The sequence below is a fragment of the Cherax quadricarinatus genome, chromosome 40, assembly GCF_038502225.1.
Source record: "Cherax quadricarinatus isolate ZL_2023a chromosome 40, ASM3850222v1, whole genome shotgun sequence".
Classification (NCBI taxonomy): domain Eukaryota; kingdom Metazoa; phylum Arthropoda; class Malacostraca; order Decapoda; family Parastacidae; genus Cherax; species Cherax quadricarinatus.
This window is the reverse complement of record NC_091331.1, coordinates 3036291-3053460: the sequence shown is the minus strand read 5'-3', so window position 1 is coordinate 3053460 and position 17170 is coordinate 3036291. Positions and strand designations below refer to the sequence as shown.

Here is a 17170-nt window from a genome sequence, read left to right as displayed (position 1 = left end):
GCTAAGGCACAGTGACCCAAAGAAAAAACAAAACACATTCATCATCATTCATTCATTTATCTTTGAGACAGTAATTTATAGTATTTCATCCTACAAAAGTTATTCTCTTAACAAAATTAAACTAATAGTGAGTTTAAAGGATTATCAATGAGGATGTATAATTTTGTGTGTTATACTGTGGATGGGAACAATGATAGTTGCAGGTGACAATTAGCAATAGTAAGCATAAAAAGGTGCAATTCCTTTGTATTTGCTTTGCTACTACATCTTAGTGGGAAGTCAGTTAAGAGTTCTGATTGACTGGTTGTATATTTAAGTTCTAATTGATGATGAAAATTTGAACTTTTAATGAACTATTACTGTTCATCTATTAATAAAAAAAGGCTTAAATAATACTAACTTTCCAATTTCCTTAAATGAAAGTAAGCCATATTTTGATACTTTCTATGGCAAGCAAAAAAAAAAAAAAAAAAAAAGTCTCATCATGACAGCACCTATTGTACAACCTCACTCAGAGCCTCAGCATGACTTGCCTGTGTACTAGGTGTCTGTGGGGGTGTTGGTGCCCTGTAGGAGACAGTAGTAGTGTGACCTGCTGCCGTGGGGCCTTGGGGAGTTCCATACATTCCTCCAGACATACCTTGCATGCCCCCCATGGTCTGGTACACGGCACCCCCTGGCATGCCGTTCGCTGTGTAGTAGCCCATGCTGCTACCCATCCTGAAATGAATATATGATTATTGCTTAGTGATTTGTGCCATGAGTACATACTTTATCAGTTTCTTGAAAACAAAACTATTGCTAGGGAGGCCAAAAACAGGACAGCTTACAGGTACTTGACAAAGGGACTTATTTAAAATATACCTTAATACAAATAAACCCCAGGTGAAGAAAAGAATATGTATTGAGTTGAAGAACCAATGTCAGATGAAGAACAAATGATAAATCAAAACAATTGTGTCATATATTAATAAATACTGTACCAAAATTAATCCTTCTACAAAATTTCTGCACTTTATACACTATATATATACAGTAACCTCTCATAACTTGTTCAACTGTAATTCATGTTATCAGTAACTTGCAATTTAAATTTTGCTCCAAAAATAAAAATTCATGTCTTCATGGGAGTGGACTTGTCAGCAGATGGGTCCATGAAGTACAAGATGAACCATAAAACAGACGAAGAGAAAGAGATAGGTAATATGTTCAGGCATCTGGGGACAGAAAGAAGTTTACAGAGGGAAAATAGGGGAATGAATGAAGGTACAGTGGTACTAACTCTTATATATGGTGTTAGGCATAGATTGCAAACACTGTGGCAAGGAGGTGGCTAGAGGCAATGGGGGGTGTCATGTTTGAGAGCAGTATGGTGCGAATATCATGCACAGAATTTGAGGAGTAGAAATTAGAAGATGGAAAGGGGTTACCAAAGGTATAATCTGGAGGGCTGAGGAGGGGTTGTTGAGGTGTTTGGGCATTTAGAGAGGATGGAGCAGAATACAATGACCAAGAGAGTTATAAATCTGAGGAGGAAGAGAGAGAAGCAGGGGTTTACCAGGAAAGGTTAAAGAGATAGGGTAAAGGAGGTATGAGTGCTAGGGGTTTGAGCATCCAGCAAAGTAACATTTATGAAGGAATTCACAGAAACTTTTTAGCTGCAGTGGTGGGAAGTACAGTGCCAGCACTCTGAAGAAGGGGTGAGGATCCTGCAGTGTGGAAGATCACTTGATCTGTGATGTCAGCACACTTCTGGCAAGACAGTTATTGAATGGATGATGGTGAATGAGTTTTCCTTTTAAGGTCACTCTACCTCAGTGAGAACCAGAATTTAAAAAAGTGCACGATGTAAATTAATATTACGAGAACTTATGAATAACTAAAGAGAAATGGGTCTATCTGTTTAGGACAATAAGACAACTTATGTGTAATGTGTAATCTCACCATGGTTGTTTAATATACACCTACCATCCGACTTACGACTTGCTCGACGTACGACCACTCGACTTACGACCGTGTTTTTTATGCCAAATTTCTGGGAAATAAACAACTATTTGCGTTGTACACAGTGTTTATCCTAAACCTTACAGTATAAAATACAGTACTAACAGCATAAAAAGTAAAGTAAAACATGAAATACCAAAATAAAACAATAAAATAAAGTCATTACAAAAATGTTTTGTTGATATTCAGTAGTAAAGTTCGACTTACGACCATTTCGACTTACGACCGGTTTCTCGGAACCAAACTCGGTTGTAAGTCGGATGGTAGGTGTATTTATAGATGGGGTTGTAAAAAAAGTAAATGCTAGGGTGTTGGGGAGTGGGGTGGGATTAAATTATGGAGAATCAAATACAAAATGGGAGTTGACACAGTTACTTTTTGCTGATGATACTGTGCTTTTGGGAGGTTCTAAAGAAAAGTTGCAAAGGTTAGTGGACGAGTTTCAGAGGGTGTGCAAGGTAGAAAGTTGATCAAACGATTTACATAAAGAAAAATTGGATATCACATTGGAAAGAGGGAGTATGGAAGAAATAAATGTTTTCAGATATTTGGGAGTTGACTTGTCAGCAGATGGGTTTATGAAAGATGAGGTTAACCATAGAACTGATGAAAGCAAGAAGGTGAGTGGTGCATTGAGGTATCTGTGAAGACAAAAAACGTTATCCATGGAGGCAAAGAAGGGAATATATGAAAGTATAGTGGTACCAACACTCTTATATGGGTGTGAAGCTTGGGTTGTAAATGCTGCAGCAAGGAGGCAGCTGGAGGCAGTGGAGATGTTGTGTCTAAGGGCAATGTGTGGTGTAAATATTATGCAGAGAATTCAGAGAGTGGAAATCAGGTGTGGAGTTACTAAAAATATTAGTCAGAGGGCTGAAGAGGGGGTTGTTGAGGTGGTTTGATCATTTAGAAAGAATGGAACAAAGTAGAATGACTTGGAGAGCATATAAATCTGTAGGGGAAGGAAGGCGGGGTAGGGATCATCCTCGAAAAGGATGGAGGGAGGGGGTAAAGGAAGTTTTGTGGGCTTGGACTTTCAGCAAGCATGCATGAGCATGTTAGATAAGAGTGAATGGAGACGAATGGTTTTTGGGACCTGACGAGCTATTGCAGTGTGAGCAGAATAATATTTTGTGAAGGGATTCAGGAAAACTGGTTAGCCAAACTTAAGTTCTGGAAATGGGAAGTACAATGCCTGCACTTTAAAGGAGGGGTTTGGGATATTGGCGCCTCTTCAAAGAGTGATTATGTATGAGTGATGGTGAAAGTGTTGAATGATGATGAAAGTATTTTTCTTTCTTTTGGGGTTTTTCTTTCTTTTTGGGTCACCCTGTCTCGATGGGAAATGACCAATGTGTTAAAAAAAAAACTATATTACAGATCACTGTAATTGGGCAAGAATAAATTCATATTAAATTTTTTGATACTACTTATTTTGGTTATTGAGTTACAGTTGTTTTAGTCATTAGGCAAGTTGTTTTGTAATTTTGGCCTTTCATCTGAATGGCATTTTTATTAAGACTCAGTCGTACATGTCGGACACCAAAGAGGTATTCATTTCTTATACTGTGTCTGTGTCCTGTTGTGGTTCTACAAGGAGAGCTGTAGGTCAAAGTCTGGGCTTGTTTGTATTCAGTGAATCAGTGTCCTGTAAATATAGAATGCACAACAGATTGTTTGAGCTGTCTGTAGGTTTAGTTGTTTATATAGTAAAGATGTTTGCTGCTTGAATTTTGAATGTGATGATTATTATTCTATGTTCAGGTCCCATAATCCAAATCTGGAATTCGCAAAAGGATTTTTTTTTTTCCAACAAACCGGCCGTATCCCACCAAGGCAGGGTGGCCCAAAAAGAAAAACGAAAGTTTCTCTTTTTAAATTTAGTAATTTATACGGAAGGGGTTACTAGCCCCTTGCTCCCGGCATTTTAGTCGCCTCTTACAACACGCATGGCTTACGGAGGAAGAATTCTGTTCCACTTCCCCATGGAGGTAAGAGGAAATAAACAAGAACAAGAACTAGAAAGAAAATAGAAAACCCAGAGGGGTGTGTATATATACGCTTGTACATGTATGTGTAGTGTGACCTAAGTGTAAGTAGAAGTAGCAAGATGTACCTGAAATCTTGCATGTGTATGAGACAGAAAAAAAGACACCAGCAATCCTACCATCGTGTAAAACAATTACAGGTTTCCGTTTTACACTCACTTGGCAGGACAGTAGTACCTCCCTGGGCGGTTGCTGTCTACCAACCTACTACCTAGGAAAAGGAATTTGTGTCCATACTTAAACATCTTTATTATTTTGTCAACAAACTGGCCATATCCCACTGAAGAAGGGTGGCCCAAAAGGAAAAACAAGCCATACTTAAACATGTCAAATATAAATAAGTTAAAAAGCATGTTATAAAATGACTTTTAGAACTAAGACGTACAAGTTATAAAAGAATGACTGAAAAATGTTATCGATGGTTGATAAGAGGAAGAAACAGTATTTTTTTTTAACATGCTGATCATCTACCACTGAAGTAGGGTGACCTGCAAAAGAAACACTTTCACCAACATTAACACTATCACTGTCTTGCCAGAGGTGCACAGATATGACAGTCCAGTTTATCACCATATAAAAATCATCAAGGATAAGAGAATAGTAGACTACTGGTATGAGATCTAGGAGGAGGTAGTACATACTACAACAAGAGATAATAATATAATAAAGTTAAACACTAAACCCAAAAGTGACATACAGTGCACCTAAACAAGTAAAAACTTGGAAAAAAAATGACAAACTAAATGATGAAGACAAGACTTGACCAACAAAATTTATTGGGATACATACCACAAATAATCTTATCCTAGCCATGCTAGGTGTCCTAGTGGCCCCCTCTGTAATTAGCATTTTATAACATGTAAACCACACAATATCCAAATCCTGTAAACCCCACATTGTAACCCTTATAGAGAATAAAGTGGCAGCAGTGAGAGAAAATATAAAATTATTCTAAATTCCATACAACTTACTGAGGAAAAGTAGTGGTAGAGGTTGAAGGAGTAAGAGTGTACTGTTGTAGGCTTGATGCTGGCTGACCAGCTGGTATAGGTCCAGCGAGTGCAGCACCTGCAGCAGGCAACTGATAGTAATAGGTAGTGCCACCTGTTTCTTGGCCATTACTGGCTCCCCCAACACTACCACCAGCTGGGTATGTCACAACTGTGTAGCCTCCTGGAAGATAGCCTCCACCTATAAAAAAAAAAAAAAATCTTTGAGGAAAGGAACAAGGCATTCATAATGTAGACCATTTTACTCAAAAATATATAAATAAAATATTGGATAATAATAATAATAACAAGAAAGAGGGAACACTGCAGCAGGCCTACTGTCCCATGTGAGGCAGGTCCAATTCTCCTACTGGCTTAAGTCAATGCCCTAACCTAGTCAGGTCAGGTCACATTCACATAATAATAATAATAATAATAATAATAATAATAATAATAATAATAATAATAATAATAATAGTTTTATTATCATTATTTCAGCAAAACTTTTATAAAAATAATTCCACAAGAAATATCAAATTTTATAAAAAAGAATAGAGTGACTTCCATGAAGAATAGTAGGAGATGTTGCAATTTAGTAGATCATTTGAATTCTAATGTCCATGAACTTCTAAAAAGAGCTAGGGAGTAGGTAAAGGTGAATGTGTTTTCCTTGTCTGGGTACTCTGCCTTGTTGGGAAATGGATGATGTATTAAAAAGGGTAAATATCTTGTTCTCAATATTTTACCTGGAGGCAGTGCAGGGTTATGGTCCATGGAGGGATGGTGTGCTGTGGGTGGCACTGGAGCTGTGGGAATAGCCCCAGCCACAGCTGGCACTGTGGATACTGCAGACATGCTCTGCACCTGCTGTATACCTGTAGGTTGAACTCCAGCGGGTGCCTGAACACCTGCAGGGGTTGCCTGCACAGGAGCCATCTGGTACTGAGGATATACATATTTGAGGGAACCACTCATGTTGGCAACACTACCCGATGGCATGTAGTATACAGGCTGAAAATGTAGGCATACATACAATATTAATAATATTACTAAAATTAAAGGCCAAAAATATATTTAAATCTAGAGAATTCAAATAAAGTATTGCAATTAGTATGTCAAACATTGCATAACATCCTTCAATCATTGACCGTCCCTTCAAGATAGGTGCTTTGCTGGGGCCCTTGATCCAAGGACTTGGACCTGTCCTCCCCTTAGATCAAACCTTGGATGAAACTGCTTGTATTTTTTTTACTTTAAATACAAAATAAATATGTATAATGAATTTAAAATTATTTGTAATAAAGTTGGTAGAATTACCGACAATATGTAAAGTAAAAGGACACAAGTGCAACTAATGTGACATTTTATTATAATGAATTTAAAATTATTTAGCATACTGGGTGGTTTTTTATGTGCTCGCTTCCCTTGATGTTATAATGAGGCTACACCACTAGTGCAGAGCTGGGCAAGCAAACATGAGCTTCACAAATCTTGTACAATATATATATATATATTTAGGAGTACTAAGAGTTTTGGCTTACTTAAAAGTCTAATAATTGTTTCTTTGATTTTTTATTTACCTTTTACTTCAAGCTTTATTATCAACAATAATAATGTAACTGAAACATAGATTACCTGTGTATAGTGTTGTCTAGGAACAATATAACTCTGAGGTAAAGGTGCAGCTGATGCTTGTACTGGTGTAAGATCAGTGCCACCATCTCCTCCACTGCTTGGCCCACTTAAACATAACCCTCGTATTTGGTTTGCCACTTCGTTTACATGTCCCTCCTGGGAAAAAAAAAATTAGGTGTGTGTGTAATATGTGTAGCACTCATTATTCAGAGAACTGGGGAGGGGTTATTGAGATGGTTTGGATCTTCTTTCTTTCAACACACTGGCCGTATCCCACCAAGGCAGGGTGGCCCAAAAAGAAAAACGAAAGTTTCTCTTTTAAATTTAGTAATTTATACGGGAGAAGGGGTTACTAGCTCCTTGCTCCCGGCATTTTAGTCGCCTCTTACAACACGCATGGCTTACAGAGGAAGAATTCTGTTCCACTTCCCCATGGAGATAAGAGGAAATGAACAAGAACAAGAACTAGAAAGAAAATAGAAGAATACCCAGAGGGGTGTGTATATATATATATGCTTGTACATGTATGTGTAGTGTGACCTAAGTGCAAGTAGAAGTAGCAAGACATACCTGAAATTTTGCATGTTTATGAAACAGACAAAAGACACCAGCAATCCTACCATCATGTAAAACAATTACAGGTTTTCGTTGTGCACTCACTTGGCAGGACGGTAGTACCTCCCTGGGTGGTTGCTGTTTACCAACCTACTACCTAGGATGGTTTGGATATTTAAAGAAAATAGAATGACTAGGAAGGCATATAAATCTGGGGTGAAGGGAAGGAGGGTGAAGGAATCATCTTATGAAAGAGTGGAGGAGGGGATAAAGGAGGTTTTAAGTGCTAAGAGCTTGGACAACCAACGGGCTTGTGTGAGCATGTTAGAATGGCGTGGAGGCAAGTGGTTTTTAGGACTTGACGTGCTGTTGAAGTCTGAGCAAGGTAACTTTTATGAAGGGATTCAGGGAAACCAGCTAGTTGGACTTAGTCCTGGAGGTGAAAAGTACAGAGTCGGCACCCTGAAGGAGGGGTAAGGATATTTGCAGTTTTGAACTGTAGTATCAGCATGCTTCTAGCAAGACAGTGATTGGGTGAGTGATGAAGAAAGTGTTTTTTCTTTATAGGAACACCTAACCTCAGTGGGAGAAGGCTGGTGTATTAAAATATACATCTTTCTTTCAACAAACCGGCCGTATCCCACGAAGGCAGGGTGGCCCAAAAAGAAAAACAAAAGTTTCTCTTTTCAAATTTAGTAATTTATACAGGAGAAGGGGTTACTAGCCCCTCTCTCCTGGCATTTTAGTCGCATGGCTTACGGAGGAAGAATTCTGTTCCACTTCCACATGGAGATAAGAGGAAATAAACAAGAACAAGAACTAGGAAGAAAATAGAAGAAAACCCAGAGGGGGGTGTATATATATGCTTGTACATGTATGTGTAGTGTGACCTAAGTGTAAGTAGAAGTAGCAAGACGTACCTGAAACCTTGCATGTTCATGAGACAGAAAAATGGACACCAGCAATCCTACCATCATGTAAAACAATTACAGGCTTTCGTTTTACACTCACTTGGTACTACCATCCTGCCAAGTGAGTGTAAAACAAAAGCCTGTAATTGTTTTACATGATGGTAGGATTGCTGGTGTCCTTTTTTCTGTCTCAAACATGCAAGACTTCAAGTATGTCTTGCTACTTCTACTTACACTTAGGTCACACTACACATACATGTCTTCCTCTTTCATTCAACACACCGGCCGTATCCCACCGAGGCGGGGTGGCCCAAAAGGAAAAACAAAAGTTTCTCCTTTTACATTTAGTAATATATACAGGAAAAGAGGTTACTAGCCCCTTGCTCCCGGCATTTTAGTCGCCTCTTACAACACGCATGGCTTACGGAGGAAGAATTCTGTTCCACTTCCCCATGGAGATAAGAGGAAATAAACAAGAATAAGAACTAGAAAGAAAATAGAAGAAAACCCAGAGGGGGGTGTATATATGTGCTTGTACATGTATGTGTAGTGTGACCTAAGTGTAAGTAGAAGTAGCAAGACGTACCTGTAATCTTGCAGATTTATGAGACAGACAAAAGACACCAGCAATCCTACCATCATGTAAAACAATTACAGGCTTTCGTTTTACACTCACTTGGTACTACCATCCTGCCAAGTGAGTGTAAAACAAAAGCCTGTAATTGTTTTACATGATGGTAGGATTGCTGGTGTCCTTTTTTCTGTCTCAAACATGCAAGACTTCAAGTATGTCTTGCTACTTCTACTTACACTTAGGTCACACTACACATACATGTACAAGCATATATATACACACTCCTCTCGGTTTTCTTCTATTTTCTTTCTAGTTCTGGTTCTTATTTATTTCCTCTTATCTCCATGGGGAAGTGGAACAGAATTCTTCCTCCATAAGCCATGCGTGTTGTAAGAGGCGACTAAAATGCCAGGAGCATGGGGCTAGTAACCCCTTCTCCTGTATAAATTACTAAATTTAAAAAGAGAAACTTCCATTTTTCTTTTTGGGCCACCCTGCCTTGGTGGGATATGGCCGGTTTGTTAAAAAAAAAAATGTACAGTATATCTATATAACACACTTTATATACAGTAAAACCTTTTGCAACAGGGTTACATTCCTGAAAATTGAAGTCTTATAAAAATTAGGGTTCTGTGAAGACTTATAGAACCATTAAGAAAAATGAATACACATACCATCCGACTTACGACCTGCTCAACATACATCCACTCGACTTACGACCGTGCATATGGCAGCTGGGCTGGGCCGGCTGATGCATACCGCTGTACAATATTTGATGATACTCGTGGCGGCAACGTGCCATGCAGGCAGCATCAGTCTGAGTTACCCTGCCCTATCAGCAGCATCATACAGTATTTACTGTACTAACTGGACAGTAAATTTCTTAGGAAGTCTGAATCTTGCACTGGAGATTGTGGCAAGAAGGCAAGAAAGGTACTTACTTTCGAACTCTCTTTATTGGTTTTCACTGTTGCACATAAACCTGTCTGTATCTGTCTGACTATGTATCTGTCTATCTGTCTAGATCTGTCTGCTTATCTGTCTTTATGTTTTCCTGTGTGTGTCTGTCTTTCTGTCTGCTTGTCTCTCTGTCTCAGAGAGCCACTCATGAACCAACAGGTACTACACACAAAGTAGAGTCATCATATCTTCAATATGACGCTAATATCAGCTCTACAGTTTATTTATCTATTACAATTCATCTAATATGACATAATAAACAATATAACATAAAAACCTGATATACACTCTAGAATTAATAAAATATGAACATAACTGCTTTAAACTCTACATCTTACACCTGTGCTGGCATGCAGGTATATATTAAAATCAATAAGAGTGTATTATTGGTCTTGAAGATGCCATATTAATAATGATAATAACAACACAATAATAATCACTCTGAGGTGCATTAAATGCATATAAAATGTTAATATAGACATTTTGCTTAATCCATCTATGGTTTTTTTTTCCAGTTGGCTTGACAGAGGGAACAAAAACCATTCGTGTCCAGGTGCTGGTAACAACAAGAACAACAACTAATTTGTTTACAAAACTCGTGAACCTTCTACACTCTCATTCTCTCTTGTTTATTTATTTAATCTTGTTTACTCACCTCTCACACTATATTAAGACTACAGATATTTTAAGGTAAGTAATGAGCGAACACTATTATTATTATATTATAATAATAACATTATTATTAGTAGTAGTACATACTTATTATTGTAATAATAATAATAATAATAATATCTATATTATTATTATTAACCTAGGGAACTGGAGTACAGATCCACTGTATAGCACTTTGTCTGGATTTTTTGGGGTTATGCTAGGTAATTTACACTATGTAAGATAACTTTACTTATGTGTACCAGTGAGAGAGAGACAGAGATAGAGAGAGACAGATGCAGATGGAGAGACAGCCAAATTCAGTCAGCCAGGCAGCCAACCAACCACCCAAAGGCCAGCTGGTCTGCTAGCCAGCCAGCCGAATACGTATTATATATGTTCCAGAGTCGTTTCTCTTTACTTAGGGCATAGGTTATAGGACATTCTGACAGGATGACACTACCAATGGTATTCTCCCATTCCACTGTGCCGACAATACTTAAAGATAACAGTAACATACGATACTGTATGAGATGTAAAATTTACAATACAGTCCACTACCATGTATACATAATATACAGTACATAAATTATTAAAATATATCAACAGTACATTATGGTAAAAAGAATGAAATAATGATTGTACATTACATTACAGTACTATGTAGGTAGTTTAAATCAAATCAAATCAAATCAAAGTTTATTCTCTATAAGGATTGCAATGCAGGGTTTACAGATTTTGGTTATTGTGTGGTTTACATGTAGTAAAATAATAATTACAGAGGGGGCCACTAGAACACCTAGCATGGCTAGGCATTTCGGGCAAACTTAGATTAATTCTTAACCCTAAATTATAACAAAATGTGGGGTAAGTTGACTAAATACTAAGTGACAAATACTGAAGGAGGGGTGTTAATGTTGCAGTTTAAAAACTGTAGTGTAAAGCACCCTTCTGGCAAGACAGTGATGGAGTGAATGATGGTGAAAGTTTTTCTTTTTCGGGCCACCCTGCCTTGGTGGGAATCGGCCAGTGTGATAAAAAAAAAAAAAAAAAAAAAATACTAGTTTGTGAGTTTAGCAATGTGAATGCTTTTGTTTTGGCACAATACATAGTTTCTATATTGGAGTATCACAGGCAAACTTATGACTAGTTTGGAATCATTATTTTAAGATTAGGATATGTATTTCTGTGCTTATAGTCAAAGGGGTGAGTGAGTGAGTGTAAATGTGGACCACCAGGTGGTTTTTATGTAGTTAGTTGATGGGGTGTATCAGGGAGATAAGATGTTTTCTAACAATAGTTTTGAAGGTGATGAATGTGTCTGCTGTTCTAGAGTTTTTAGGTAGTGTTTTCCAGATTTTAGGGCCTTTGACATACACCAAGTTTTTGTAAAGGTTTAGTCAGACACGGGGAATGCCGTAGAGATGTTTGTGTCTGGTGTTATGCCTGTGGGTCCTGTCACAACTATCAAGAAAGCATTTTAGGTCAAGGTTAATATTGGAATTTAAGGTCCTGTATATGTAGATTGCACAGTAGTAAGTGTGGATGTTCTGAACAGGGAGTAAGTTTAGATCTATGAAGAGTGGGAGGGGGGGGGTGTTGCCAGGGATGGGAATTAGTGATTATTCTTATTGCAGCTTTTTGTTGAGTTATTACTGGCCTTAGGTGTATTGCTGCAGTTGATCCCCAAGCACAAATAGCATAGGTGAGGTATGGATAAATGAGTGAATGGTATAGTGTGAGAAGGGCATTTTGCGGCACGTAGTATCGTATCTTGGAGAGAATCCCAACTGTTTTGGATACTTTTTTTGATATGTGTTGGATATGGGTGCTGAAATTCAGGTTGTTGTCGAGGTATAGGCCTAGAAATTTGCCCTCATTATGTCTGGCAATTAGAGTGCTGTCGATCTTAATGTTAAGTTGCGCAGCACCTGATCTGCTACCAAACATAATACAGTGGACCCCCGGTTAACGATATTTTTTCACTCCAGAAGTATGTTCAGGTGCCAGTACTGACCGAATTTGTTCCCATAAGAAATATTGTGAAGTAGATTAGTCCATTTCAGACCCCCAAACATACACGTACAAACGCACTTACATAAATACACTTACATAATTGGTCGCATTCGGAGGTAATCGTTACGCGGGGGTCCACTGTACATGTATAGTAGGTTTTGTCAGTGTTAAGTGTAAGTTCATTGGCTGTCATCCAAGTTGATATTTTGAGCAGTTCCTCATTAACAATGGTGTTGAGGGTGGCAAGATTAGGGTGAGAGATGACATAAGTCATGTCGTCAGCAAAGAGAATGGGTTTCAGGTGTTGGGATACGTTTGGAAGATCATTGATGTAAATGAGGAAGAGCAGGGGTCCAAGAACACTTCCCTGCGGAACTCCAGTATCAAGTGGCCGTGTTGATGATGCTGTGTCTTTAATGGTGACATACTGATACCTATTAGTAAGGTAGGATTTGAAATATGCAAGTGAATGGCCTCTTATAGAGCAAAGGTTTGACATTATGCCCTACCCAGTATGTCAGCAATTTTCAAAGGTTCAACTTACGTCCATTTTGACTTACAACCAGTTGGTTGGAACCAAGCTCAGTCATAAGTCGGATGGTACTTGTATAATATAAAAGCAAACAATACTAAATTGCTAATTCCTAACCATAAAAATATGTGCAAGAACATCAAAAATGTAGTACAGGTTGACCATCACTAATTCGGCATCATCACGACCTGTAGGGTGCCGGATTAGTGATTTTGCCAGATTACAGAGTGGTTAGGTTAGAATACACTTAACCCAATGGCAATACATATGCATCAGCGATTTCGCCCACTGTATGCCCTATTTTTGGCCCATTCCATTGTTCCATTCTGCCAAACTCATAGCTATTTTGCTAGTATTCCTTCCATTCTATCAACTGAATACAAGAAACTGCCCATTTACCTATTTTAATTACCCAATAAAGTGGTCAGAAATTGGTAATTTGGCCAATTTCACACAAATTTCAAGAGATGCCAATTTCAAAATAGGGTCCAGAATAAACAAGGCAGACATTCCTGGCACTAAAATAACATTTTCTCTGTTCATTAGTCATGTATCAAGGCCCCTCTTACATTATGCTTGCTTTCCATTTTGAATTTTTATTCACACAAAAGATAGAAGATTTACTGGTATGCAGATGACTGCATTATTGTAATAATTGCATAAATAATATCAACCCATTCATGACAGTGTATTAGACCGGCTAGATGGACGCGTATTGGATGGTGACATCATTTGTTTACTCCTGAACATCGGCAAAAATTGAACATTTCTGCTGCTTTGAGCTCAATTTCAAGGTACTTTCCGTCTTGAAACCAATCAAAATCATATCTAGTTCTGTAAGGTATCTTCCATTGTATCAAATGAGACCAAGAAAATGAAAATACAACCATAAAAAACATACAAAAATACACCACAAAGTCGCTGTTTTACAAAGTAAACATACCTTTACCTTTGATATACCTTTGAAGAGTTTCGAGAGTTTATCTACTCTCTGAGCCTGGCTCATCTGGTGCTTGTCTGGTCAACCAGGCTGTTGCTGCTGGAGGCCCGCTGCCCCACGTATCCATCACAGCCTGGTTGATCTGGCACCTGGTGAAGATACTTGTCTAGTTTCCTCTTGAAGGCTTCTACACTTCTTCCAGAGGTGTTTCTGATATCTTCTGGTAAGATGTTGAAAAGTCTGGGACCTCGGATGTTGATACAGTGTTCCCTTATTGTCCCCACTGCACCCCTGCTCCTCACTGGGTTTATTTTACACTTCATCCCATATCTCTCACTCCAGTATGTTGTTATGGCAGTGTGCAGATTTGGGACCAAGCCTTCGAGTACCTTCCAGGTATATATTATCATGTACCTCTCTCTCCTCCATTCCAATGAGTACATGTTCAAGACTTGCAGGCGTTCCCAGTAGTTTAGGTGCTTTACTGGCACAGTTTATTCTCATTATGCACTGTGTGCTGCAGGATATTTTTTATATAGTGCACACTTACCACACAGATTTATTCTCTCACATATAGGCCCAAATTTACCAGTCACAGCTTATCTGAGTGAGCCCGAGCTCATGGCAACCAACAGTCGTTTCAAAGCCACCTTATCTTTAATGGACAATGTAAGGTGTATGTTGCTTTACACAACGAGAAACATTTCTTTTATTCGTTGGAACCATGGCTAAGGCTAAAAGTAAGCAGCTTATCACAATAAATGGAGAAAAACAAATTGGAACGACTTATGCAGAAAGTGGCGCTACCAAACAGTAGGGGCAGGTTAGTGTGGTGACCCCGGACATTTTAAATTATGCTAGGCAAAATTAGTGCCAGATTACTGATTGCCAGATTACTGATTGCCAGATTAGTGATAGCCAACCTGTACTTACACCAAAATTGTATCTCTAGTTTACCCCAAAAATTTTGCATAACCAGTGAATCCAAAAAATATCTTCACAATGCCCTGTGTGATGGATCTCCATTGATTTGAGCCCTAGGACTTTATAAGGGAGCTGAATAACCACTACTGACACTAGTAATGTCTTTAAGCTTGTTTTGAAGAGTTGTGCTCCATCTTCTGGGCCTAACATATTGACCTCAAAGATGACTTGTGCTTGGGAGGGTTGATCTCCAGTTCCTTGGCCCTTAAGGGTACAGAGCTCCAAATATTGTTGTATGCTAAAAGGACATATTTTTACTACAAATATTCAATATTAAATATTGAATATTTGTAGTGAATTTAGCTAGCCATTTATTAGCCATTTCAGCCTCACAGGCTAGGCATCTATTTCTTTATACTGTGACTAAAATCTTCTACTGTGATGATTTTGACCTCTTCGTAGTCACTTTTTAGTTCTCGTAGTATGTTATGTAGGCTCTTGTTTATTTTATAAAATTTCTCTCTCCAAAATATTACAAACAGTAGAGTGTATGCATCTGCAAATATAAACAATTCACCTTTGCCCTGGATTTCTTCCACTCTAATTTTGCCATAGTTTGTGTTTTGAATTTTAATTTCTGTAGCTTGAAATGCTGCTTTTACCCATGTTACTAAGATTTTCACTTTCCTTCATATTTTGTCTTTTTGCAAAAGCCTTACTGAGAACAGGTCTGTGTAAGTGTGAGCCATTTATGAAAATGGGAGAGAGATGTATTAAAGACAATGCATAATCCACCATGCTAGAAAGCGAGAAATGGAACACTACATAAAGAATAACAAGCATTTCAATAAAGGTCACTATGATCATATGTTCTATGAAAAATAAGCAACTGACTTCTACTTTCTTTACACTTGCCTGTGAAAACGATCTAGAATCTAACTGGTAATACTGTGGATAGATGACTTGTGGTGTGTGCTGTACAATGGCCTCACTTGTTCCTCCATTGCCTGGCCCACTACTACTTTCTGCTTCTTTAACTTCACTGCTGGACACACCACTGCTCACCACACCTGCTATGAAGACACTGAGAGATCAGAATTGATGATAATGTACTCAAGCTTCAAAAAATTAAAATTTCTAAAACAAAAGACTTTCCATGTTTTTCTTTTGTTCTATGAAGATACATTTTAATAACACACCATTCCCTAAAGGATATTTTTTACTGTGATTTCTGGATCAATAGTTAAAATTATATCAAATGAACCTGAAATAATTAGAAAATACAAACATGAGAAATGGACATACATTATGTAAAAAAATGTTATGCTAATAAACAAAGTAAATTGATAAAATGATGCAAGAAATAACATTTTGCAAAAACACTGCTAATTTCTATAATAATAATACACACATTAGTCATTGTACTAATGTTAATAATTCATTCCCTAACACTTAAACCATGATGGTAGTCTATGTCCCTTCATGGAAGACTGCCCTGATGCCAGTGAAGAGCTCTTGATCCACGGAATTTAAACAAGAGTATCCTTCACTGAATCAAACTAGATTACCTCTCATTCCCTTTGTGTTTCTGGATAAATAATAATAATAATAATAATAATATGGTAGTAGGTTGGTAGACAGCAACCACCCAGGGAAGTACTACCGTCCTGCCAGATGACTGTGAAACAAAAACCTGTAACTGTTTTGCATGATGGTAGGATTGCTGGTTTCTTTTTCTGTCTCATAAACACGCTAAGATAACAGGGATATCTTGCTACTCCTACTTACACTTTGGTCACACTTCACAGACACGCACATGCATATATATATATACATACATCTAGGTTTTTCTCCTTTTTCTAAATAGCTCTTGTTCTTTTTTATTTCTTCTATTGTCCATGGGGAAGTGGAAAAGAATCTTTCCTCCGTAAGCCATGCGTGTCGTATGAGGCGACTAAAATGCCGGGAGCAATGGGCTAGTAACCCCTTCTCCTGTATACAATTACTAAAAAAGAGAAGAAGAAAAACTTTATAAAACTGGGTTGCTTAAATGTGCGTGGATGTAGTGCAGATGACAAGAAACAGATGATTGCTGATGTTATGAATGAAAAGAAGTTGGATGTCCTGGCCCTAAGCGAAACAAAGCTGAAGGGGGTAGGAGAGTTTCAGTGGGGGGAAATAAATGGGATTAAATCTGGAGTATCTGAGAGAGTTAGAGCAAAGGAAGGGGTAGCAGTAATGTTAAATGATCAGTTATGGAAGGAGAAAAGAGAATATGAATGTGTAAATTCAAGAATTATGTGGATTAAAGTAAAGGTTGGATGCGAGAAGTGGGTCATAATAAGCGTGTATGCACCTGGAGAAGAGAGGAATGCAGAGGAGAGAGAGAGATTTTGGGAGATGTTAAGTGAATGTATAGGAGCCTTTGAAC

General features: G+C 38.0%; 1 protein-coding gene across 16 annotated transcripts in view; it reads right to left on the bottom strand.

Moving 5' to 3' along the window:
• LOC128687353 (cAMP-regulated phosphoprotein 21) overlaps window positions 1–17170 on the bottom strand; it is a 369078-nt gene that overhangs the window by 64256 nt on the left and 287652 nt on the right. For 13 of the 16 annotated variants that reach the window (XR_011392951.1, XM_070092616.1, XM_070092623.1 and 10 more), the window contains 5 exons: window positions 15655–15812; window positions 6677–6832; window positions 5788–6052; window positions 5024–5243; window positions 534–720 (listed from right to left, as the gene is read on the bottom strand). Coding sequence is in view for 14 of the 16 variants with exons in the window: in XM_070092616.1 (XP_069948717.1) it covers window positions 534–720; window positions 5024–5243; window positions 5788–6052; window positions 6677–6832; window positions 15655–15812 (986 nt within the window). In the remaining 2 variants the exon portion in view is untranslated. The remainder of the gene's footprint in view (window positions 1–533; window positions 721–5023; window positions 5244–5787; window positions 6053–6676; window positions 6833–15654; window positions 15813–17170) is intronic. The other 3 variants (XM_070092618.1, XM_070092625.1, XR_011392952.1) reach the window with 2 other exon arrangements.